Source organism: Maylandia zebra, linkage group LG20 (assembly GCF_041146795.1).
Source record: "Maylandia zebra isolate NMK-2024a linkage group LG20, Mzebra_GT3a, whole genome shotgun sequence".
In the NCBI taxonomy this organism is placed as follows: domain Eukaryota; kingdom Metazoa; phylum Chordata; class Actinopteri; order Cichliformes; family Cichlidae; genus Maylandia; species Maylandia zebra.
The window spans coordinates 8647882-8671964 of NC_135186.1; the positions used below are offsets into that span (position 1 = coordinate 8647882).

At 41.6% G+C, this 24083-nt stretch overlaps 1 protein-coding gene across 1 annotated transcript; it reads right to left on the reverse strand.

Moving 5' to 3' along the window:
- Nucleotides 1-2633: 2633 nt before the first annotated feature.
- Nucleotides 2634-23166, reverse strand: arih2 (ariadne homolog 2 (Drosophila)). Its single transcript, XM_004553996.3, has 15 exons — nt 23009-23166; nt 16514-17058; nt 14249-14316; nt 13698-13770; nt 13189-13330; nt 11781-11902; nt 7854-7963; nt 7075-7192; nt 6823-6873; nt 6482-6503; nt 5933-6084; nt 5496-5639; nt 4917-4985; nt 4614-4730; nt 2634-4196 (listed from the first exon to the last, which is right to left on the reverse strand). The coding sequence occupies exons 2-15, from the start codon at nt 16775-16777 to the stop codon at nt 4125-4127; spliced, it is 1524 nt and encodes a 507-aa protein (XP_004554053.1). The 5' UTR covers nt 16778-17058; nt 23009-23166; the 3' UTR covers nt 2634-4124.
- Nucleotides 23167-24083: the final 917 nt, after the last annotated feature.

The following is a 24083-nucleotide window of genomic DNA, read 5'->3' on the forward strand; positions in this document are numbered from 1 at the left end:
GTGCCCTCTTCCTCCTATACAAGCTATGTTACTGTGTAAATATGAAACCAGGACACATGCAAGGTCAAGCAGAGCAGTGGGGCAGTGGATATCATCTTTGCCCACTACTACACTTATCTATTTTAGGCTGTAGCAGACGCTGTGGGCCTTGCACTTAACAAGGTGCCAATCTGATAATGTCAGAGTAGGGTTTCTGCACTGTGTCAACAATGCAGTGCCCGAAAAATTACAGTGATTGTGAATATATCATTTTAATCCTGTTTATATGTATATTTATTAACAAAACGTGTATGTCTTCATTGAAAGACTCTTTCAAAACATTTTTAATTGTCAAGTTTTATGTATCAGGACAAAAATAAAATCGTTTGAGTTAAAAACAACTTCAGCAGTGTGTGAAAGAGTGCATGCTAGGATTCAGTAGCTCATAGAAGCTTTGGCAGCCATAAACTTGAAGCATTCATTCTCTTTAAGGGTTTATTAGTCTCTCTCACATTGTTGTGGAGGAATTTTGGCCTACTTTTTTTTACAGAGTTGATTCAGTTCATTGAGAGTTGGTAGCATTAGTTCATGCATATCTCTCTGTAGGTCCAGCTACAGCAGTGCAGTCAAGAGGCTTCGGATGAGGCACCTTGATTATTTTGTCAGTCAGTCTGTTGTAGATTAGCTGCTGTGCTTGTGATCAGTCATGTTACAAGATCCTGCTACATTCTCAGCTGAAGCTTTTGTTTAGCAGCATTATTTGTTTTTGTGTTAATGGACTGAATGTTTGCTGCACTTTGTATTCTCACTGATGTGTGTCTAACCTCACATCCTACACTAGAATACTTTGGTATACAGAGGAGGCAATTGTTGACTCAATGACTGCAAGGTGTCCATGTCCTGGGGACGCCAAACTCCTTCTTACCTTCTGTATTTTTCCTAATAATTAGAAGATTAGTTTACCTGAGGTTGCATTTATCAGAATTTTTTTTTTTTAAATATACCAATACAGAAAACCTTTGAACCTTAAAAAGGTTTTTGTTGTTTTTTTTGTTTTATTACCGGTATGACTGTGTTGGAAACAAAATAATGACACACTGCAGGTGTAGGAATGACCTCTGGTAAATGGACTTGTTCTTATATAGCGCTTTTCTACTCTCTGAGCGCACTCAAAGTGCTTCATACAACACGCCTCATGCACCCGTTCATCAGCATTGTTTTTTGTATGCCTAAGTGCTTTCTATCTAACATTCTCACACACATTAATACTCTGACGGATGCATCAGAGAGCAACTTAGGGTTAGGATCTTGCCCAAGATATTTGATACGAAGACTGGAGGAGCTAGGGATTGAACCACCATTAGTCGATCAAAACTTCCTGTTAGCAGATTATCCTCTACCTTCAGAGTTACAGCCATCCCCTGCTGTGTACGAGACTCCTCTAATTCACATTGACAGCACAGTGTGAGGGAAAAAAAAATTTAGATCTTAAGTCCTATATAGATCAATCATGTCACTGAAATCACTGGCAGGTGAGGTAACATTACCTGGTTGCTGTGTCACCCCAGGGTGAGATATAATAGGCAGCAAGTGACTAGGAGGTTCCTACTGTTTTGGAAGCAGGTACTAAAACGTTCCAGGCCCACAGGAGTGCTACTGTAACACAAATAACCTTGATGATAGCTATGAGGTAAAAAGGTCAGTGGACTGGATTCATCGAACTGTTGACACGTACCCCACACATCAACATTGTGGCTGACCACAAACAAGTCTTGCTTGCAGTGTACACCCTGATGGCAGTTGCCTTCTTCCAGTAAGACACCATATGCTGGCAGTGTCTATAAAAACAAAGTGTATTTATCCATTTCAGATGTTTTATTTGTTTGTTTTTAGAAATCAGAGTGCAACTTCTTGTTAAGGATGGATCATTAACTCAATCATATTTTCTCCTTTATCCATCCATCTTCTTCCGCTTTATCTGGGGCCGGGTCACGGGGGCAGCAGCCTAAGCAAAGAGGCCCAGACCTCCCTCTCCCCAGCCACCTCCTCCAGCTTATCCGGGCGAATACCAAGATGTTCCCAGGCCAGCCGAGAGATATAATCTCTCCAGCGTGTCCTGGGTCTGCCCCGGGGCCTCCTCCCGGTGGGACATGCCTGGAACACCTCACCCAGGAGGCGCCCAGGGGGCATCCTTGTCAGATGCCCGAACCACCTCAGCTGGCTCCTTTTCGATGTGGAGGAGCAGCGGCTCTACTCTGAGCCCCTCCCGGATGGCCGAACGTCTCACCCTATCTCTAAGGGAGAGGCCAGCCACCCTTCGGAGGAAGCTCATTTCCGCCGCTTGTATCCGCGATCTCGTTCTTTCGGTCACTACCCACAGCTCGTGGCCATAGGTGAGGGCAGGGACATAGATCGACCGGTAAATTGAGAGCTGCGCTTTTACACTCAGCTCCCTCTTCACCACGACGGACCGGTGCAGCGTCCGCATCAGCGCCGCATCACTCTCCTTTCATTTAGTAAAAAACTAAAATAATTAAAATTCCTTAAAATAAAAAAACAACAACAAAACAAAACAACTTGATTTTTTGTCCTTTAAACCTTTAAGTGAAATTCTGTGTGAAGTGGTGTTTGTAATTAACACACAAGAGACAGGATCCGGTTTAAAAACTCTCTCAGTAACTCTATTTCTGTATTAATGTACAACCGTTGAAAATTACAGCTTTTTTTTGGTATTTTCTTTTTTTTCAATTTTTTTTAAAACAATCTATCTATGAAGAGCCATTTTCCAGAAGAAAAGTGAACAATGTCAGCAGGGAAAGGAAAAAGAGAAAACGAGGGCAAAAGAAAGTATAGGGGGATGATGGAAAAGAAAGAGGAGAGCATGAGATGGGACGAGGAGAAAAATTAACAGTTTGTTTTCTGCAGCGGAGTGTTTGAGCGTGAGTGTGTGGGCGTGTGCATGCCATGTCAGTGGGAGGTGCTGTAGTGTGTGTAAATGGCAGAGATTACACTCACAGCTTCATAACAACTTCATGATCTGATCAGCGGAGGTGCTAATGCTAGATTTGCAATAGAAAGGGATCACGCCGGCTTGGATCTAGATTAGCTGAGCACAACTGAGCGACAGCATCAGAATGCGGAGACCAGAACGGGACCGATTCGGTAGTTTTACTTCGGCCATAACGACTCTTTGCTGGCAGCGGTTGCTGGAGCAAAAGACAAAACAGTGGAGGGAAGGTGTGTTTACTTTAAAAAAAACTAGTGACTGAATCTAAAGAAGTGAATGTTCAAACAAGTGTTTGTTAAAGAAATGAAACCTTCCCTCCAGCATGATGCAGGTTCTTGCATCATATGAGAGGGCTGTGGCACCCATCATTGAAGATATCACTCTCCAACAGTGAGAAGATGATGCACTACAAACCCCAACAACAGAACTTCTACACTCAGTGTTTTCTTCCCCCAAAAAATATCTGGAGAGGAAACTAAATTTCAGCTTCGCATGTGCAACTACCATCAAGTGGAATCTAGCCATTATGGTCGCTGTAACACCACCCATCTGCACCTTCTGCTTAAAGAAAAAAATAAATAAAAGAAACAAAATCCTCTTCCCAGCTTTTCCTCATCTCTATCAGAACACAAGCTTCTCCATTCATGGCAGTTTGACTAGAGATTATGCCACAAAAGGTCACCAGCAAGTTTTTGCAAAAAGCAGCTCTGCTCTCTTTTCATAAGGCTTCACTCTGCTTTCAGGTGCTGGTGCCAGTGTCTCTATGTTTACTGACAAATAAAAAGCAAAGCAGCTGGCAGAAGACCTCTGAGCTTTGACCTACATGATCAGATCTGAAATGCTGAAACCAGTGTAACCGCGGTAAATGTGATGCTTTGAGGCAAAAACCTGTAAACGGGGTGGGGATGATGAAGAGGTACGGCTGATACAATCGTGCCACTCTGTGGCCCTGCAGCCTTATGGAAGTGAGGGGGAGGGAAAGATGGAAGCAAACAAGTGAGTGCAGTGAAGCAAAAGGAGGGAGGGGGTAAAGTATGACTGCACCGAGGCGTGGTCATGGAAGGAAGTAAAGGTTAGGAGGCAGGGAAGGAAGAAAGTAAAGAGGAAGATGCTGGTGCTTTGCAGTCGCGATGGAGCTTCAGGTGTCGTGGAAATCCTTCAGCAGCGTGCGTCGCCTCTGCTCAGCAATGTGCATCTGATTTTCCAGATCCTGCAAAAAGAAAGAAAAAAAAGAAAGAAAGAAAAAAAAAGAAAAAGAAATCACTCACTATTATTTAAAAAAACCAATACTTTTCTGTCAATAAAAATCATATGAAACACTGAAATCCAAAACTCATCAATGAACTGAACCATCTAATGGATCTCAGTAGGATCAGTTATTCCCTTGTGTCTGAGATCCACTGTTTATCAAATTAATGAGCCATGGACTTGCCTAAAACAAAAAGTCACCTATTTTACTTGGGAATCAACTCAACAACAAATAAATACTCCACCATGCTTCATGTGCTGTCATTACTTGGATGTAATGAAACCAGCAACAGATTCCCATGGCTCATCCTGTAGTTTTCCCTGTCTTACACACCTAATGCATTTCCCCTCCCTCCCATTGTTTAGTATACTCTCTCACCCCTCTGTCACTGGCGCTGAGCTCCCCCTCGCCTCCTCTCTCGTAGCTGTCGGCTCGCTCGACCTTCCACGACAAGTTTTCTATCTCTGCTTCCAGTTGGGCCTGCTGGTACTCAAACTACAGAGGACACATGGAGGAACACAAACGTCAGGTCAAAAGAATCACTTCCCTCACCCAAAGAGAAATCTGACTGAAGTCACAATTACATTTGTTGAACAGATACAAAGTCAGTGGTAGGACAGTAAAAGGAAGGCACTGAAATCACAGCTGATATTAGATCATTTATTGAAGCTTGTTTCTCACCAGTTTCTTGCGCGGGCCCGACTCCATGTAATAGGCGTAAGGGTAGGTATACTGCAGTGTGTAGCGACACTAGGAACAAGACAACATGCAATCACAACACTGCACAGGCTTACTTGAGTTATTTTACTTTGCACACAAAAACTCAAATTTGTAAAACCTTGATTTAAAAACTTTAAGCATCACAAAGTTAAACTTTATCACCATCTGTATATACTCAACCCAAGCAGCACATATGTTGCATGTGAGGCATTTTCATAGACATGTTACAAAGCAGATTTTCACTTTGAAATCCTTTAAAAGCAGAAAGGAACCAGTTGATCAGTGCAGTGTTAAAAGTGTATTTGCACATTTACACTGATATGCCGGGAGACCACATGCTCAGTGTGTTTGTGAATTCTAGTTAATCAAAGATGTTGAGTTATTTGCAGCTCAAACTTAATTGTAACTGTGATTCAGCCCAAAGGAAATGAATAAATAGATCACGGTTGATATTTTTTTTCCCCTATGTGCATCTGCTTCCCCATTTCTGCATTTCCACCTCTGTAACTCACTACCCATGCATGCATGCAGCCACAGTACCTTTGCCAGTAGCTTTGCAGCGTTATGCAGGTACTGCCAGTCGATCCAGGTTCCCAGATTGTTCATTACTCTCTCCTGGATCTTCTCCTGAATCCTCTGGTATGTCTGAGCTTCCAACTGCAGAGATTTGTTGTGATTCTCCCACTGGTGGGAAAAAAATTAAATATTAGTTTGTTTCTAGCAGTACGACACTTTAGATGGGGTGCAGAATCTTTTAATTTCCAATGTCCCACAAAGCTTTTATACAATGTTAAGCTCCCTCTTGTCTAAAACTGCAGGTTTGTTGACAGTGTAAGAAGCTGTCAACCCAATAAAACTTCAGAGAAAATGAAATTTAAAAAAAAAAAAAAAAAAGGTTTGTATCAGAGTGTTTGGAAACAGGACATAAAAAGTCAGGTTTGTTTAACCTGGAGCCTTTCTACGGAAAAACAGCTTACCCTCTCAAAGTAGAAGAGATATTTCTTGAGGGCCTCTCTGGCCTGAGCCTGCTGGCTCTGGTTGACTATATCAGGATTTTCTTTGTAGCGACTGCACTCGTAGTATTCACTGCCATGGGTCTTCCAGTCTCCAAGACACATCCAGCAGAAGTCTTTCACAAGAGGAAAAACAAAACAGATTTATGGACTCTCCACAGCACATGTTGACTTCACAGTACACACAAGTAAAAAAAGCCATAATTATAACTTCAGTTCTTATTTCTAGTAGTCTAAAGAGGATGATGTGATAATATATTGTTATGTCAATGAATGACAGATTGATTTAACCACATTTTTGTGTAACTGATAATTGGAGTAGCTCAGAAGAAGCCGTGTCTGCTAGTCCGCCAAACCGCAGCTTCTAACGTTTTGTTTTCAAGAACATAGTAGCAAGCCGTGACTGGAAATTTCTTGGAAATGCAATCATTATCCCAGATGGATGCAAATTGCTCCACAGAATCCTCCTCTGAATCATAGAAGAGGTGTGACATTTTGAGACAGCCAACTTACCGTGTTTGCACTTGGAGCATTGCTGAAACAAAGAAAGAAAGAAAAAAAGAGGAGGAAGTCAAATTAGTGAACCAGAAACCTGAAAACACAATTTAAGATTCACTAGGACCGTGAATCAAAGCCATTCGGCAGATCACACAAGACTAATGAACACAATGCTGTCACACATACAGCTTAGAGACTTTAATAAATGAAAAGCAAACACAAATAAGTAACATCTTTCTGGAATGATTCACGCAAGTGGCAAATGATTAGAGCTGAGGACAGCAGCTCTCAGAATGTGAATGTATTTTTAGTGTTTCCTGTGTTCTGGGAAAGTGTGAATTTCAGCTCTGACTCACCATGTGATTGCACCCTCCATTCTTCTCAATGCAGATATTGCACTTAGGACACTAGAAGACAAACAGAGCTCTTAACTTCCTACTCCGAGCTGAAAATCTGCAGTGTTTATACAAATTACATTTTCAAACTGTGCAAGATTTGTGACCAACGGAGAGTTCAAAACGAAAGTAGGTGTGCAGGCGCACAAGTGTGTGCAAGCAACAGTTACAGTACATGCGCATATCAGTGTGTTTACATGCAGATGTTCTTACATCTTTAGTGTGGGCGCTGATGTAGTTTGCAGTCTCTGAGTCGTCTGCACATTTGGTCAGCCATTTCCTAATTGTTGCACAGTCTGTGGGTGCATGATACATCTGACGGCATTTGAAACTGAGGAAAAGATAACAAACAAAGACAGTGATAAGCTTCACTGATTACAGTGACATAAAAAACAGACCGAAGTTAAAACTGAGTAAAGTTCTCAGGAAAAACAATATGAACCAATTACAGTAGCGACATAATTCCACCACATAAAGTCTGAACAAGTAACAAATTCTGCAAATAATTCACCCCATAGCTTTTGGATTCATAAAATAAAGATTTTAATAATAATTTTAAAAAAAGTCACATAAGGGGAAAAACTTCGGAGGATAATTTTTAGTTAAACCTCTGTATGTGAAACAATGATCCAATTTACTAATTCATGAAAGACTGTTAGCTCTGTGCATATCTGTAAATGTGCAAGTTTTTAATGTTTTGAGCCTCGATAAAAACATATTTAAAATCAAGTTTCAGAGTTTCAGTGAAATCTGTGAGAAAATAATAGTAATCTGTCTTGTTTTTATTTTTAGCAGCATGTTATTCTACTAACTTAGCAGGATTCATAGCCAGCACAAAAAATAAATAAATAAATAAAAAATCCAAAACAACAACACCCCCCTCCCAAACAAACAAACAACAGTATAGTAATGAGACTTTTAATTAGACAGCAAAAGAAATGAATAATCTACTTTGTGTGAAATTCTTACTGTAACTTCAATGTGTCACTTACCAGAAGACTTCACTGCAGCGGCTACACTGCACTCTACGTGCCCGTGGCTCCTGCACTTTGATGACCATGGGACAGTCTGCACCTGGACACAGCTGCAATTGGAAGTGACTCTGCAGAAAGCACAAAGAGACAATTAATGAATTCACCTCCAATGTAGGCACAAGTATCTGACATAAGACAACCTTGGTAATTAATTTCAACTGATGATGTATTTCTTTATCATCTGAGGGAATGATTGCTGGAAATGACTGTCTGATTGAGATATAAGAATTGGCATTAACAAAGATACCTAGTTGGTGAGACAGACATATATACAGGAAAGAAGTCAGATTTCACGCTGTGTGTGGAACAAATTCAAATTCAAATTTTATTTGTCACGTACACAGTCATACACAGTACGATATGTAGTGAAATGCTTGGACAACTGCTCGTGACCTAAAGAAAACAAAAAAGGAAAAGGCTATGAATAAGATAGGAAATAAATATGAAAAATTAAAAAGGGTAAATTTAACTAGGAAGGAATAAAATATAAATTAAGGTTAAAAATGAAATAACTGTACAACACAAATTAGAATGAAGGGTAAATTTAACTGGGAGAATAAGATAAAATATATAAATTAAAGTTGAAAATAAAATAACTGTACAACAAAATACACAATATAGAACTATATAAGAATGTATGAAGAAATATAAATAAATATATACACAATAACAGCAGCATATACACAATAACAGCAGCGTGATTTAAGTAATGAAGTGAAACAATGTCCAGAATGTCCAGTGTGTGTAAGAACTGTATGTGTGGGTCAGTACTGTGTGGTGGTGTGATTGAGAGACCGTATCGCCTGCGGGAAGAAGCTCCTCCTCAGTCTCTCTGTGTTGGTCTTCAGGGAGCGGAATCGCTTTCCTGACCTCAACAGAGAGAACAGTCTGTTGTTGGGATGGCTGAGGTCCTTCACGATCTTCCTGGCCTTGGTCCAGCACCGCCTGCTGTAGATTGAGTGCAGGTCAGGGAGCTCGGAGCGGATGGTGCACTCAGCTGACCGCACAACCCTCTGTAGAGCTCGTCTGTCCTGCATGGTGCTGTTCCCGAACCAGGTTAAGATGTTTCCCGTCAGGATGCTCTCTATGGTGCAGGAGTAAAAGTTCCTGAGCACCTTGGAGGGCAGTTGGAAGTCTCTCAAGCGTCTGAGGTGGTAGAGACGCTGACGGGCCTTTTTCACCACGGTGTTGATGTGACAGGACCATGACAGGTCCTGCGTGATGTGAACTCCGAGGTATTTGAAGCTGTCCACTCTCTCCACTGGGCACTCGTTGATGACAGGGGTCTGGTAGTTCCTCTCCTGCTTAGTGCTGAAATCCACTATCAGCTCCTTTGTCTTACTGACGTTTAGAAGGAGGTTGTTCCTCTGGCACCAGTTCTCCAGATTCCTAATCTCCTTCAGGTAGGCCGTCTCGTTGTTATCAGAGATCAGGCCCACCACGACGGTGTCGTCAGCAAACTTGATGATGGTGGTGGAGCTGGTAGTGGCCACACAGTCATATGTGTACAAAGAGTACAGCAGGGGGCTCAGAACACACCCCTGGGGGGCTCCAGTGCTGAGAGTGGTGGAGGCTGAGACATGTCCGCCCATCCTTACTGCCTGTGGTCTGCCAGTTAGGAAGTTGGAGATCCACAGACACATAGATGAGCTGAGTCCCAGATGCTCCAGCTTGGTGGTGAGTGTGGAGGGAATTATGGTGTTAAATGCAGAGCTGTAGTCTATGAAGAGCATTTTAACATAATTCCCCCTTCTAGTGTCCAAGTGAGTGAGTGATGTGTGGAGGAGATGAGAGATGGCATCGTCTGTGGAACGATTTGGACGGTAAGCAAACTGTAGTGGGTCCAGTGTGTTTGGTAGTGAAGAAATGTTCAAAGTACTTCATCACTACTGAGGTGAGGGCTACAGGGCGATAGTCATTGAGAGAAGCAGGGTGGGGTTTCTTCGGGACAGGAACAATGATGGACTCTTTGAAGCATGTGGGGATCACCGACTGAGATAAAGAGATGTTGAATATCTCAGTGAACACAGGAGCTAGCTGGTATGCGCAGTCTCTGAGGATACGACCTGGGATGCCGTCTGGTCCTGCTGCTTTCCTGGTGTTCACTCTCTTGAAGGCTCTCCTTACTTCATGCTCGGAGATGACGAGCACGTTTCCGGTGCTGGCAGTATCTTCCTGTCTGCAGCCGTTAGCATTGTTGGAGTCCTTAGCTGCAGCCTCGAAGCGAGCATAGAAAGTGTTCAGCTCGTCTGCCAGAGTCATGGCCGCGTTCGTCATACCGGTTGTTGGTGCTTTATAGTCCGTTATTGTCCTTAGTCCCCGCCACAGGCTCCTAGAGTCACTCTGTTGGAGTTGTGACTCTAGTTTCCTCCCGTAGCGCTGCTTCGCCTCTTTCACCGCCCTCCGCACGTTATATGACGCGGCTTTGTACGGGTCCATGTCCCCCGTCGTGAGTCCCGTGTTGTAGGCAGCGGTGCGGGATCTCAGAGCGTCGCGGATGGTTTTATCCACCCACGGCTTCTGGTTGGGAAACGTTGTGATAGTCTTTGTCTCCACGGTATCATCCGCTAGTTTCCCGATGAATCCCACAACCGCTTCCGTAAACACGTTGACGTCATCGTCGGAGCTGTTTCTGAACATGCCCCAGTCTGCGTCATCGAGTGCGTCCTGTAACGCGGCCACCGATTGATCCGTCCAGCGCGCGACCTTCCTCTGAACCGGAACTTCCTGTTTCAGCCTTTGTTTGTATTTTGGCATGAGGAAGATGGCGGCGTGATCAGATTTGCCAAACGGAGGGCGGGATTGTGCCTTGTAGCCGTCCTTGACCGTAGTGTAGCAGTGGTCCAGTGTCCTTTCACCTCTGGTGGGGCAGGAGATGTGTTGATAAAAGTTCGGCGCTGCGCGTTTGAGGTTGGCGCTATTAAAGTCCCCCGTCACAATAAGCGCAGCGTCCCGGTGTTGTGTCTGGTGCTGTGTGAGTGCCTCATGCAGCTCGCATAAGGCGGTGACCGTGTCCGCTTGTGGTGGAATATAAACGGCACTTATAATGACCGATGTAAATTCCCGAGGTAGATAAAAAGGACGACACATGATGGACAGTAGTTCCAGATTTGGTGTGCAGGAGCGTGTGAGAGGAACAACGTTCGCACTGTTGCACCAGTTGTTGTTCACCATTAAACACACGCCGCCTCCCCTTGACTTCCCCGAGTCCCGTGTCCTGTCCATGCGGTGAACCGAGAAGATCTCGGCCGGCTGGATGGCGTGGTCCGGCACCGCTGGGTTCAGCCATGTCTCGGTGAAGCAGAGGAGATTGCAGTCCCGAATGTCTCTCTGGAACTTTATCCTGGCCCTGAGGTCGTCAAGCTTGTTCTCCAGTGACTGGACGTTGGCGAGCAGGATGCTAGGCAGAGGTGTGCGGTGTGCACGAGCTCTCAGCCTGTTCCTGACGCCGGCTCGCTTCCCTCTAGGCCGCCGCCGCTTCCCTTTGTTCTCCCTCAAGATCTCACTCGGCCAGCTCGGATCCGGAGTTAAAAACTTCGAATTGTGAGTACATTGTATACCAATAGAAACAAGAGTGTCACTGTCATACCTAATGTACCCAATGGTGGTGATTTTGCCGATTTAGAAACGCTGAAAACTAACTTAAAAAACAAAGACAAAGAAAAAGTGGTCGGAGCAGTCGTGACGGCAGCCGACCTCACCGGCGCCATCTTTAAATCCATTCACTGATTCACTGATTCAAACATTCACTGATTCAACATTCACTGATTCAAAGCAAACACAAATAGGCCAACTCAGTTCTCACTGCCTCTCCAGATGCTTCTCATTCACTATACATGCAGACTTTGACACAGTATCTGAGCAAACACAGAGACTGTCACAGACCTCGACATAGTCTCTGAAGAGGTAGCGTCTGTATTTGTCCTTGAGCTCCTCTCCTGGCAGCAGTGGCAGGACAAAGTCTTCTGGCATCTGCAGGGAACAGTCCTGAGCCATACACGAGATACCTGAACACACAGACACATGCACATTTATTACAGTCCTAAATCACAGACAGCGAGACAAATAAGATGTAGACAGTGACTTCTAACACCTCTGTGTGCTTAATAGTACAAATAAACCCACTCTTTAAATTTAATTACAGCCATCCAAAAGTTCCACTGCAGCCATGTTTGGCCTAAGTAAGCTGGTTTCTTGTGTTACACTGACCTACAACTAGACGGGGGTCATCTGTCACCACAGACCCTTCCTTAGTGCAGCTGACATAGAGACACTTATCAGACTGAGAAGGACTTGGTTACATGGACTGACTTTATCAGAGAGACTGTTAAAGGCAGTACAGGGACGTGCACACAAACATCCTCACACATTTCACTGCTAAAGCATTTGCACTCCCACACACATGCAGCTACAGGGAGCCTGGTAAACTATGCACTTTATCACACATAAAATGTACAAGAGCTGAACCCAAATATTGGACTATTCTGATCATTTGGATCTCAGCTTAGGTGTCTGACCTCTCTCAGTCACAGGAGCGATCGTCAGGCTTCACTTCATCTAGTTGTTGCTAACATAGGTTTGTAACTAGATTTACCAACTTTTTGTCAGAGTGTAAGGTCTTCGTCTCGTCCTGCGGCTACACTGGTTTCTCTTTTTCGTCTGCTGAGTGAGTAACAGTGAGGAGCAGCAGTAACCGCTCATGGAAAAGAAAGGTATCTGGCACAGGTCTACAGTATAATGCTCAAAAAAAACTTAGAAACGATCAATGTACACACCCACACACCCATCTGCCATCCTGCTGACACAAGCACACTCTTTCACAGACACACACTGATAAATGAGGCTTCTGCAGGAGCATGTCTGCCTGTTTAACTCCACACCAGATGGAAATCATCAAAAGGTCACATTACACCACCTTTATCTTCCAAGTCCAAAGACATTCTTTAATTTTCCACACGTGCAGAAGCACAAATAAATATGGACATCCGGGATTTGCAGTGTTTTCTGTTAGTAAACATGGTATTGCTGGGTGGCTGATGTAGCGCAAATTAAACACCACTCTGCAAACTACGCTGGTTTGGCAGTAAAGCAAGGCAGATCAGAGGCTGAAACTGTGATGAAACCCTTAGTGGACAAATACACATACCAGCGCATAAATATACAAAGTGCAGACATACAGATTCTTGAACAGACGTTTGGGAGCTCTGATCAAACAAACTGTGACTCACTCCCACTCTAATAACCGCTCTGATGACTAGAGAGATGCTTACAAACACGCTTGCTGTGTACTCACCCACTCCCGTGCCATCTTTGACCAGTACGGTGCAGTGCTGCTCCCAGCATGCTTTACAGAAGGAGTGCTGGCAGGGCAGTGCCAGCAGAGAGTCTCTCCGTACGACCTGTAGACACACACCACACTGGAGGGACTGAGGGGCCTGAAACAGAAATCGAGATTATCAGCCTGATGAACCAGAGAGCTTGTTAGTAAGCTCAAAGTTTCTGACAAGAGCAGTCAAAGGTCATTTTTATTAATATAGTGCGTTTAAAACAACAAATACACATTAAAAGACAATAAAGAAAATAAAAATACATTGAGCTAAGAAGTTTATTGTAAGTAGAAGTTATTTTTTTAAATAAAGATTTAATAAAGACAAAATTTCACGTATTAATATAAAGCCAGAGTACTCTGATCAGCTGTGTTAGTACAAGTGGATTATCTGGTGCATTACAATCACAGTTACTTTGATGCAGATATGAGTACAGAGTTGAATCAGTGACAACAAATGATTATACCCCACTCACAGTGACTGATTTGCACGTGCTGCTGGGCTGGACCAGAGCGTCTGACAAGAGCAGAGATGAGTTGGACTTATATCTGTGGAAAGCAGAGGTCAAATGAGGAACTCAACAGCACATTAAAGTTGATCAACAAAGAAGTGGATGTTAAATGCCTGAAGAGATATCAAGTCGAATGTGTTACTAAGTATCAATGAGTACTAAAAGTAACTGTAATTTAAGTTTATTAACTTTTTTGATACCGTCTGCCATAAGTTGTTAAAAAAAATGATGGGCTTAAAAAACAACAACTACAAACAAACAAACAAAACAAACATCTAGTCTGTGCAGTTTAAACAACACAAAATGAAAAAGAAAAGAGTGTCAGAGCGAACTAAAAATGTGTGCGGGGGGGGGGGGGGGGGGGCAGTTGCAGAGTGATATTACACAGGAAGATGATGAGATAAAAACAGTGAAGAAAAGAAAGTGCAAGGGCAGAAAATAAATTTGAGAAATGGATGTGAAGAACAGACAGTGTAAAAGAAATTCTGCAAAGATGAGAAGCAGTGGAGACATACCTGTCCAATATCTGTGAAACCTGCCAGTGGAAATGCACTAGGATCAGTTTTGCTACTGACGGTACAACCTGTGGGAAAAAGAAGGGACGCAGAGATGTTGAGATGTTGCTTCGATGATGTCCAATTCTAAGAAATAAAAGATTGCTTAAACGATTGGTGCGTGACTCCCTTTGTTGAAAGACTGCTACTCGAGTTCTGTGTGTAATTCTACAAATGACTCAGATCCAAGTTTGGCTGATGTTCAAAACACTGCATTATAGGTCCTGACCTACAAAGGTTTCCTCCTTAGTAAGACCTCTGCTACATAACAAGCGACTTAGTGGCAAAAGTAGACAGTTCGTTCAAAGTAGTGAATGTCGAGATTTGATGAGCTGAGCTTACGATAAAAGAAATGCCATTACAATTTTATAATAAAGAAAAGACACTCCAAGTCTTCTTAAATGTAACACTGTCTTTGTGTTTTAAACTCTTAAAGTACCCCTTAGGACTTATTCCAGCAAAGGCACTGAGACATACTTGTTTATTTCACCTAGTGCCATCAAGAAAAACACATGCCTCAGCTCTGCTAACAGGGGACTGCAGTTGTGCTGTGCAGCTGTCAAATTTGACTGTGTGGAACTGTGAGCAAAGTAACATGTTGATGGAAAACAACCTGTCGACTTAGCAATGTTACCCAAAACAGGTGACCTGAAGGGATAAAGATTTTTAAAAAAAATCTTTTACAGATTTAAAAAGATTTACAGCCCAGACCAAAAGTGCTACAAAGTTCTCCGTTCTTTATAGCATCCCACTGACAAGTATCACAGTTTGTAAATGTTTTCACTTCTTGTTTAGGGAATTTCTGCCTGTTTTTGACTGCAAACACCATCTGAATGATTCTTGCACTTTTCAGGTCTCTCCACTGATTTTTGATCTGCAACCCTGCCCCTTTTAGACTTCGAAGTATTTTTACAACAAGAGCAGTTGAAGCCATTGTCTTTTTTTTTTTTTTTTAAACACATACTAATAATTGCTTCAAGAATTTATTGAAATACGACTGAAGTAAATCCACTGCCTCTAGTTGCAACACACGCCCAAATCCATCCCTGCACTTAACAGCAGAGGAGATGTTTTCAATTAGTCGCCCTTTTTCCTACAATCAAACCTTCACTCATTGTCAAAATGTTTTACTTTACATTCCATCAGTTCAAAAGACTGGTATTGGTGATTTTTTTTTTTTTTTTATGTTTGCCTGGAACCTTCTGACAGCAAGTTTTGTGATCTAGACTTTCAAAAAGGTCTTTTGCAGTTAACCTCCTAGGACCTGGTGTCCACATATGTGAACATCACATTTTGGGTTATTTAGACCAAAATACTAAATTTTGCTCTACAAGAGCCTGACATCCACTTACGAGAACATTATACTGCCACTGTTCTATCGAAATTTAAAGTGAATGTCCTCATATGTGGATCTAATTTTTCTCAAGAACAAAAGTCATGTTAAAAAAAAAAAAAAAAAAAAAAAATCTTATAAGTCTTTGTTTTTACATTCATCGGGCCCCAATCAGCCCAAATAGCAAAAAGAAATTAAAAATGCATGCCATGAAAGATTTTGGCTGAAAACTACATCTTAATGACATTAGGAGCAGAGTAAATGGCCCCTGAAAAACGCTGTGCCATCTATTTTCACACATGAACATGTGAAACATTGTTCTAAGGTGTGTTTTCCCACGGGTAACACATACCACAAGCTAGTCTGCATCAGCTGAATTCTAACTACTGGAAACACTGCCTTTTTCTTTTTTTTCCTTTTGTTTTTAAAGCCAAGGGGGCTGCATGAGTAAAGCATGCATGAGGAAGGATGCAAGACTGCATGCCACCGCATGCCTTCCTTGACTCTTCTGCAACATTTCCTGTTTCTCTCTTATCCACCTTTCCAATAGTTTCTGCTCCAATTGAAAAATAAATAAATAATAATTTGGTTCATTAGATAAATTTACCCAACTGCAATTTTGTTGGTGATCCATGATAACTTTGTACCTGCGATTTACTGTTTCTTATGAAACTTTGTAAACAAGAAAGAATTAGATTTGTAATATTTTCAATAACATGACATATGAGGCATGACAGATGAGGGTGACCCATACTGAATTATCTAACTTTTGGGGGGGGGGGGGGAACAAAAAAAAAAAACAACCAAAACACACTTGCACCCTGCTTTTGCCTTTCAGATTTTGATTTCACACACTAAACCAATGTTTTTGAGAAGAGTGCAGCTCCACTCACCTTCAGTGCGGCAGCCACAGTGTTAACCTCCTCCATCAGCACCCGCTGGCTCTCTTTGTAGGTCAGACAGGTGAATTGGTACTCCTCTGGATCGAAGGAGTCGGCGCCTTGTTGCTCCACGTCACTGGCCACTCCGTCGTAGTATCCTGCAATATCACCCGGATCCTCCTCTTCTCCTCCATCATCCTCATCCTCCTCTTCTGAGTTCACCCCGAAGTCTTCCTCGTTGCTATCCGACGCCTGGCTATTCATGTCCACAGACATCCAGTCGACTGATTTGATAACCCGGACAGGTAGACTACCCGCCTACCTGTCGGATCCTACTCGTCCAATGAGCTGAAATGGCTTGACTGATGCGCCACCTCCTCGTTTCTCGCTGCCCTGTTTCCACTTTCTCGTGCCACTTCACTCTACGAGACACCGTGCCTTCCTGTCTGCCTGAAGCGCATACACAGCGCGTTCAGCAGCAGCGGAAGAAGCAAAAGAAGTCACACTCCCCGTCACTCATTTGGAAGGTTTGTTTGGATAATCTGAGGAGAAAAAGACTGGAGAAAAGGGGAAAAAGAGAGTTGAATAAGGAAAATGGAAAAAAAAGAAAAAAAGAAAAAAAAAGAGAGAGAGTTAGAATGAGCAATTCTAGCTTCTTAATCCAAAACAAGCCGTTTGTCCACGCCTGCCCTCTCCCTTCAAGTTTCATTTACAAACACCATTTGTGTACATGAAAGACAATAAATACATAAGTAAATCTAGAGACGATGCCTGCATTATCACATGGTAAAATACAGTGACACAACATGTGCACTAAGCCACTCAATGTTGACTTTCTTACTTTGGTGAGAGTCTCTAATGCCATTTTCTCCATTTCAACAAAGTAAACACGTACAATGAAGTGAGCACTAGGGCTGGGCAATATCATACATTTTACGGTAATGCCGGTATAATGTTAGGCAATGATAAGAAAATGAAATATCGCGATAGAATATGGGTAAAACGTGCATGCGCAGTGCCTTTGTTTTCATATGCACATGGTGGAAAAAGCATGGCGCTGACGGAGAATGAGAAGAGCGAAAGCGGATCATTGAATGAAACGGATGAACCAGAATTGGTTGTAAAAATGCTGCAACTTCAGTGGTGTGGAACTGGTTTGGATTTCGTCCGTCAGATACACAACAAAGCACATTTTTTGGTAGAGCATGCAAGCGGGCCGTCGTTATTACCGAACCTATTTTATGTGGTACCCGGCACTCAAAAATTTGTCAAAAAATGTTTTAGTACGACTTTGCTAAACTACGAAGCCGCACCGCTTGATGCGTCGTCGGAGCGTTACGGCTACCGTAGTCAGGAGGCTCACGGAGTACTATGTACTTTGCTTCAACATAATATTACCGCATTGTGTGTGTGTGTGTATAGACTCTAAGTTTTGTGGATATTATACATTAGGGGTGGGTTTTGATTATCGATTAAAATCGATTCTGGCACTGACACTTGCAGTGTGTGAATGTGTGTGTGTGAATGGGTGGATGACTGGTTGTGGAAATAGCTTTGGGGTCCTTAGCGACTAGTAAAAGTGCTATACAAATACAGGCCATTTTACCATTTGGATAACGTGATATTGATTCATTAAAATCCTGAATCGATTTTTAAATATTTTTTTTGCCCTCAGGTTAAACCTCACAAAATTTCAACAACCACCAAACAGCTAAAACAGTAAATGAGAGCAGGTACACAGACTCTGCACAACGCGGACCCGCCGACGGATCAGAATCAGTGAGATGTCGCCTTTCTCACCCGACGGCACGGACACGGTCGGGGCTGAAAGCCAACAGCTCAATGATTCTGATGTTTCGGCGGGTCCGCGCTTTGTGTTTAGGTCCTTTTTGCGCTAGATTCTGAAGCTACAGGTTTGATCTCTCTCCAAACAATATTGACTGAACCAGCAGCAAAAGAAGATCCAAACTACGCTTCACATAAACATCGTCATGAATTCCCTCTTACTTTTCCTGTTTTGCTTCCACCACGATAAAAAAATAAATTAATTAAAAAAAAAAAAAAAAAAAAAAAAAAATCACACTTCATGCAGAGCTCGTTGTCTCTCTCAGTGTACTTCACGAACAGTTTCACATCTAAAAATCTGTTTTCTGCATTATTCGCTTGCTTATTTCGCACAAGTCTACCATTGTTTATAGCGCTGTCGGACGCTGTTTTTTTCCTTTTACTTACTTCCGACAAGAAAGTCTCATTTCTGCTGTTCAATAGGCCTGCTGAACAAATTAAAAAATTTTACAATTATGCAAAATTGCAAAACGCTTAGCTGCGTCTCTAATAAAACCTCTAACTTTGCTCTGCTTCACTTCAGCAGCATCAGGTAATGTTCATATGTTGATTAATGGTTTTCTTTCATTTTTGATCTACTGCAGAATATTTTTAAGGTCATCTGCTATTAAATCCCAGGCCAGGATTTCTGTGTTTTATCCTCAGTTACTTTGACAAAGGCATCTGCTGTGATGCTCACACCTTTGATAAAGTCTCGCAAGTGTCAGCTTTCTTTTTATAGACAAAAAATATGGAAATGTACTGATGTGTGATCAGAATTATAATATTTCTGACTGTCTGAGTCACAATTTCCCCGATTCAAATCGATTCGGGACCTTGTGAATTGGAATCGAATCGATTGTAGAAATCAGTGACGATACCCAGCCCTATTATGGTTATGCTCAGGATATGTCGGCCAATTTCCACTGGAAATGCCTTTTGGTTAAACTGTCAGTGAGGAATTTGCATTTGCACTGTTAAATGTTTATATAGCTTTAATGCACATAAAAAAAACAGCTGCTTGTTTATGTGAAAATACATTGATGGGGTTTTTTCTTTGCACTAATAAATTTGTGGAGTTGTAAAGTATTTGTCTCGCATCAATTATATCACTATGGAAAATTTTCAAATATATATTGTGATAAATATTTTTACCCATATTGCCCTGCCCTAGTGAGCACGTAAATAATCTATAGTACTGTGCAAAAGCATTCAGCCACCCATCATTTCTTTATTTTTTCATTTGAAGGAGCCGGACTTTCTTGTAATTGTTTAAAGTGCTCTCGAGCAATAGTTCTCCAGGTTTTCTGAAGATCTTTCAAAGAATGTTTTGTGGGGGTTTTTTGGCTGCTTTTTCACTTATTTTCAACCCAGTCCTTGTGCTTGACTATTTCCAGAAGATTTTTCTGTTTGTTTGTTAAGTTTCTTAACACTGACCTACAAATCATTCAAGCATTAAAGAAGGCGCCTAACTCAGGATATGAACCAGTGTTGTGTCTATACATAACAGACAACTTGGCAAAAACTAATTGTACCTGCATGCACTTTGATACTAGCATCCTGTCACAAAAACACATAATTTGTTTCCTTATATAAAAAAAAATGCTAAAGATAACACAGTTTGTCAGGCATAAAAATAATATTTTACCCCAACTAGGTGATTCCCAAAATGCTATAACCCAAAAACCTGGCATAGATTGGCAAAAACATGAGGAAATTAAACAATTTGAGGACCAACGAACAAGTGGCAGGCCGAAAAAACGATTAATGGCAGATGAAAAGTATCTGATACACAGCGGAACACTGTCAGTCATGGACCAGCCTCCCCAGAGCCCGAACCTCAACATTACTGAAACAGTGGGATCATCTTGACACAAGAGAACAAAATGAAAGGCATCCAAGATCCAAAGAAGAGCTTTGAATGTCTTCAAGGAGCCTGGAGAACTATTTCTGAAGACTACTTTAAGAAATTACAACAAAGCATGGCTAAGAGAGTTCAGACTGTGTTGACAAATAAACTTGATTTCTGCAGACTACTGTAAATAAATCCCTTCTATTTTTTTATTACTACATAATTCTGTAAACAAATTACATACTGCAAAGCTAAATTAAACAAAACAAACAAACAAAACAAACATGTATTGACAGATAAACAATGATAAAAATAAAATTAAAAAAAGCCTGAGTAATAAACTCTAGTTGGGGGAAAAAAGAAAAAGGGAGGAACCATAAAATAATAGAAATCATATTTGAAAACATAAAAGCTTATAAGCTGCAGATAAGGTTGAACAGGGCTTTCACCGCTGTCAAACATCTACTACCATGATATCTTTTCTAGGAATCTCTGAGTAATACCTTGGAACATTGGCTCACAAGGTCAAAATACAATACAATGATCAGTTATCATCCTCAATGTGGTAGAAAGCAAATGTCCCATAATCTCTAGAAAATTGTGTTCTGATAAAAAGGAAATAAATAAAACACAGATTAAAATGTTTCCCCAACAAACCAATTGATTTAAAATGATTGTTACTAAATAAATAAAAGACAAAAAAAAAAAAACAATGAAAAAATGCCTGTGCCAAAGTTTAATGACAAACTGAAGTAAACTGGAATGAACTAATGAACCACATAACCTAATCACATGTCTTCTTCCTTGGGGAACACAGATGGATGAGATAGCGATACTGGGTCAAATGAATTTGACCACCATTACTTTTGACCGTTAACAATACTGACTTTCCTAGAGTGTTGTGAACTGCATCAAGCTGGCAACAGTCTTTGTGAGATGTGATTAAATACACTTTAACTGGAAGGTAGATGGTGGATTTTAGTATTAATTTGTCTTCGTTATGTGTGGATGAAATGTTGACTTCGTGATTAAAGTCATTCTGAACAGAGGACCTGGTGGTTCACACACTGAGGAGAGCCTGCAATGACTTTTTGTGAAAATTTCTCAATAACACACTTAAATGGATTCATACCTCACAACAAGTCAGGAAGACCAATTGCTAGTTTCCAAATTTGGTTCATTTACAAGAAAATGTGGTCTAATGAGAAAATTAAATCTTGTTATAGCTGACAAGCTAGAAAACAAAAAAAAAAGGAAAATGATGTTAAGATGAATGGCTGTGACTGGATTAAATCCATGGTCCCTAACTTCAAGGGTTCATAGTTCAGTTACACTTACATGACTCAGCTTCTCACATCTTTCCCAAGGATGAACTTTCCTGATGTTTCCTGATGTTTCATTAGCATCTGTTCAGTATAGCTATGCATTTACTCTCCGTTTAGCTCTGCTGAACATCATCAGCTGTTTATGTTAGTGTTTCCAAAAATGTGTGTTGCCAACAGTGAAGTTAACAAGTCCCTTCTGGTGGTCAAAGTATGCAACGATAACACTCATAACAGAGGTGAAAGGTGTTTCATCAGTCTCTTCTTTACTTTTTACATTTTCATTTATGAGTCATAAATATGCAAGCTTGTTTGCACCACTGGGCCAGGCACAGCTAAGCCATCATTTCAGGTCATATCAGAATTTCGAGTTCTGGTATGAACTGATATGAACAACTACAAATTTTGGAGCAATGCCCCAAAGTTTCATTATCAGTGCTGGAAACAAGCTTCCATATTATAAACACCAATACGCATAGATAACTCCTACCTAATTCTAGCCACTAATATTGGACCCCCAGTATATCGGCTGGGGTCTAACACAGACAGATGCTTTATATAAACTGCATTTACTTTCTAAAACCAACGCTGCACAGAACTTTACGTTTTTTAAAAATATGGGCGAGAAGCTTGCGTTTTTTTTTTTTTACTTATGGAGAAAACGTGTGTCTTCGCCGTGTAATACAAAGTAATCCCCCACTTCTGAACGGAAAATACATTGAGGATAACTAAAACAGTGACAGCACAAAGGCCCCTCTAGTAGGCTTATTTCGACATGTGATTTGATCAACAGACACGGGATCAAAGACGACTGCTGGCACCGGTGTTCAAAATGTGACTTTGTAAATAGCCACTGGACAGAAAACAAGGTTAGCCGGGAAAGCCTGCCAGTCGGCCCCGGCAGACAGACGAACGCTCGCATTCCACCCGATCCAGGATAAAAATAGGCAGCAAACTGGGTGACACACATCTTGCTAGGCTAATGTATTACAGCGACTCAGCACAGGTTTGATAACAGGTCTTGTGGGAGGATGAGGGTAGCGGAGAGTCGAGATTAAATTACGCAAATAAGCACCCGGTCATTCCTGGACTTCAGCGTTTCGGCTCAAAGCGCCTCTGAAGTTAAATCCACACAACAGCTGGCTAACTTACCGTTAGCCGGATTAGCTCCCTGGCTAGCGTACTGGTATTTCTGTTGAGCAGAGGAAGTCACGCAATTGCAAAGCCACGACTCGGACGAGTTACGACTGTTGAACACCTTCATAACACACTTGCAAAAGTTTTCAAGCAACACTTTTAATGTATTCCCCAACAAGAATTGACAACATAAGAGCTAGCCAGGTAGCCACCCCTCCTCCTCATTCCCCTCCCGCTGTGCCTCCGCCTCTCATCCACTCTAGTCCGGGGATCGAGATGTAAACAAGGGCCTCTGGAGAAGCTCGGGAGCAAAGAGGCACATTTACACAACCGCTGCGTGAATTTCCACTGTTTAAAGTCGGTGGGGTTTACCTCTTAGTGCAGAGTCAAGTCAGCCCGCGGTGACAACCAGAGGCGAGTTTGGAGTAAGGAAATCCCAAGAGCGATTTACACGCTTTTGCTTGGCTGGTAGACGGAAGATAGACCGTTACAGGGGTACTTAACAGTGACGTCACGTCCGCGTTTCTCTCGCAGCCTTGCGCGCTCTCTCTCTCTGTAAAGAAAGATGCAGCACTTCTTGTTTTGTCCGGTAGTATCCAAGCACCAAAGATCTGCCTTGTTTTGTTCCAAACATGCATCTGGTTAAATGCATGTTTTGATCAATATAATTTGACCTTCACTATGCAGAGAGATTGATTTATTGATTTCATGCTGAAAAGAGGATTAATTCTAAATTAAAATTTCTCAGGATACTGTAGCCTATGTCCACTGTATACAGTCGATGGTTTACACACATAGAAAATTCTCTCCCGGCATATTGCTCTTATAACGTGACACCTAAATCCCATCCACGTTATAAAGATTCCATAAGTAACTGTATAGTCTGGGACTGTGTTTCCTTATGCCCGTTCAGTAATCTAAAAAATAGTTACCTTTGGAAACTTCATGTTTAACAAACGCTTACAAGATTAAAGCTCTCACACAGTGCAACATACAACCTTCGTAATATATATATATATATATATATATATATATATATATATATATATATATATGTGTGTGTGTGTATATGCATGCTATTTATCCTGATCCTCGAATGTCACTTTATGAAATTTGATCGTTTCATGCCAGTAACTGATAGTCTTTGGTATCAAATGCATCCTGGCATCATAAAGCTGCATTTCTAAATTGCTCCTGCTTTTGTTTCCATTCCTCCTAAAGCTGTAACTGCAGGCAGTCTAATGCAGCTCTTCAGCTAGACTGAAACATTAGACTTACAGTTCTTCTGCTATGAAAGTATAGGAGTGATGGCTTGATAAACTATGCATTATCCTCTGCCGTGCTTCTCAGCAGTGCCTGAGAGAAGTCGAGGGCTAAGCCCCAGAGGGAAATGGTATGGTAATAGGGTGGAATTAGAAGATGGATCTTCTAATGGAGCTGATGTTCA

Bases quoted from the DNA above. Each gene is read 5' to 3' on its own strand.
- arih2 (XM_004553996.3), bottom strand. From the start codon at position 16,777: ATGTCTGTGGACATGAATAGCCAGGCGTCGGATAGCAACGAGGAAGAC. The intron at 7,193-7,853 runs GTAAGTGACACA...TCTTTTCCTCAG, and splicing joins CGCTGCAGTGAAGTCTTCTG to TTTCAAATGCCGTCAGATGT. The intron at 5,640-5,932 runs GTAAGCTGTTTT...TTTTCCCACCAG, and splicing joins ATCTCTTCTACTTTGAGAGG to TGGGAGAATCACAACAAATC.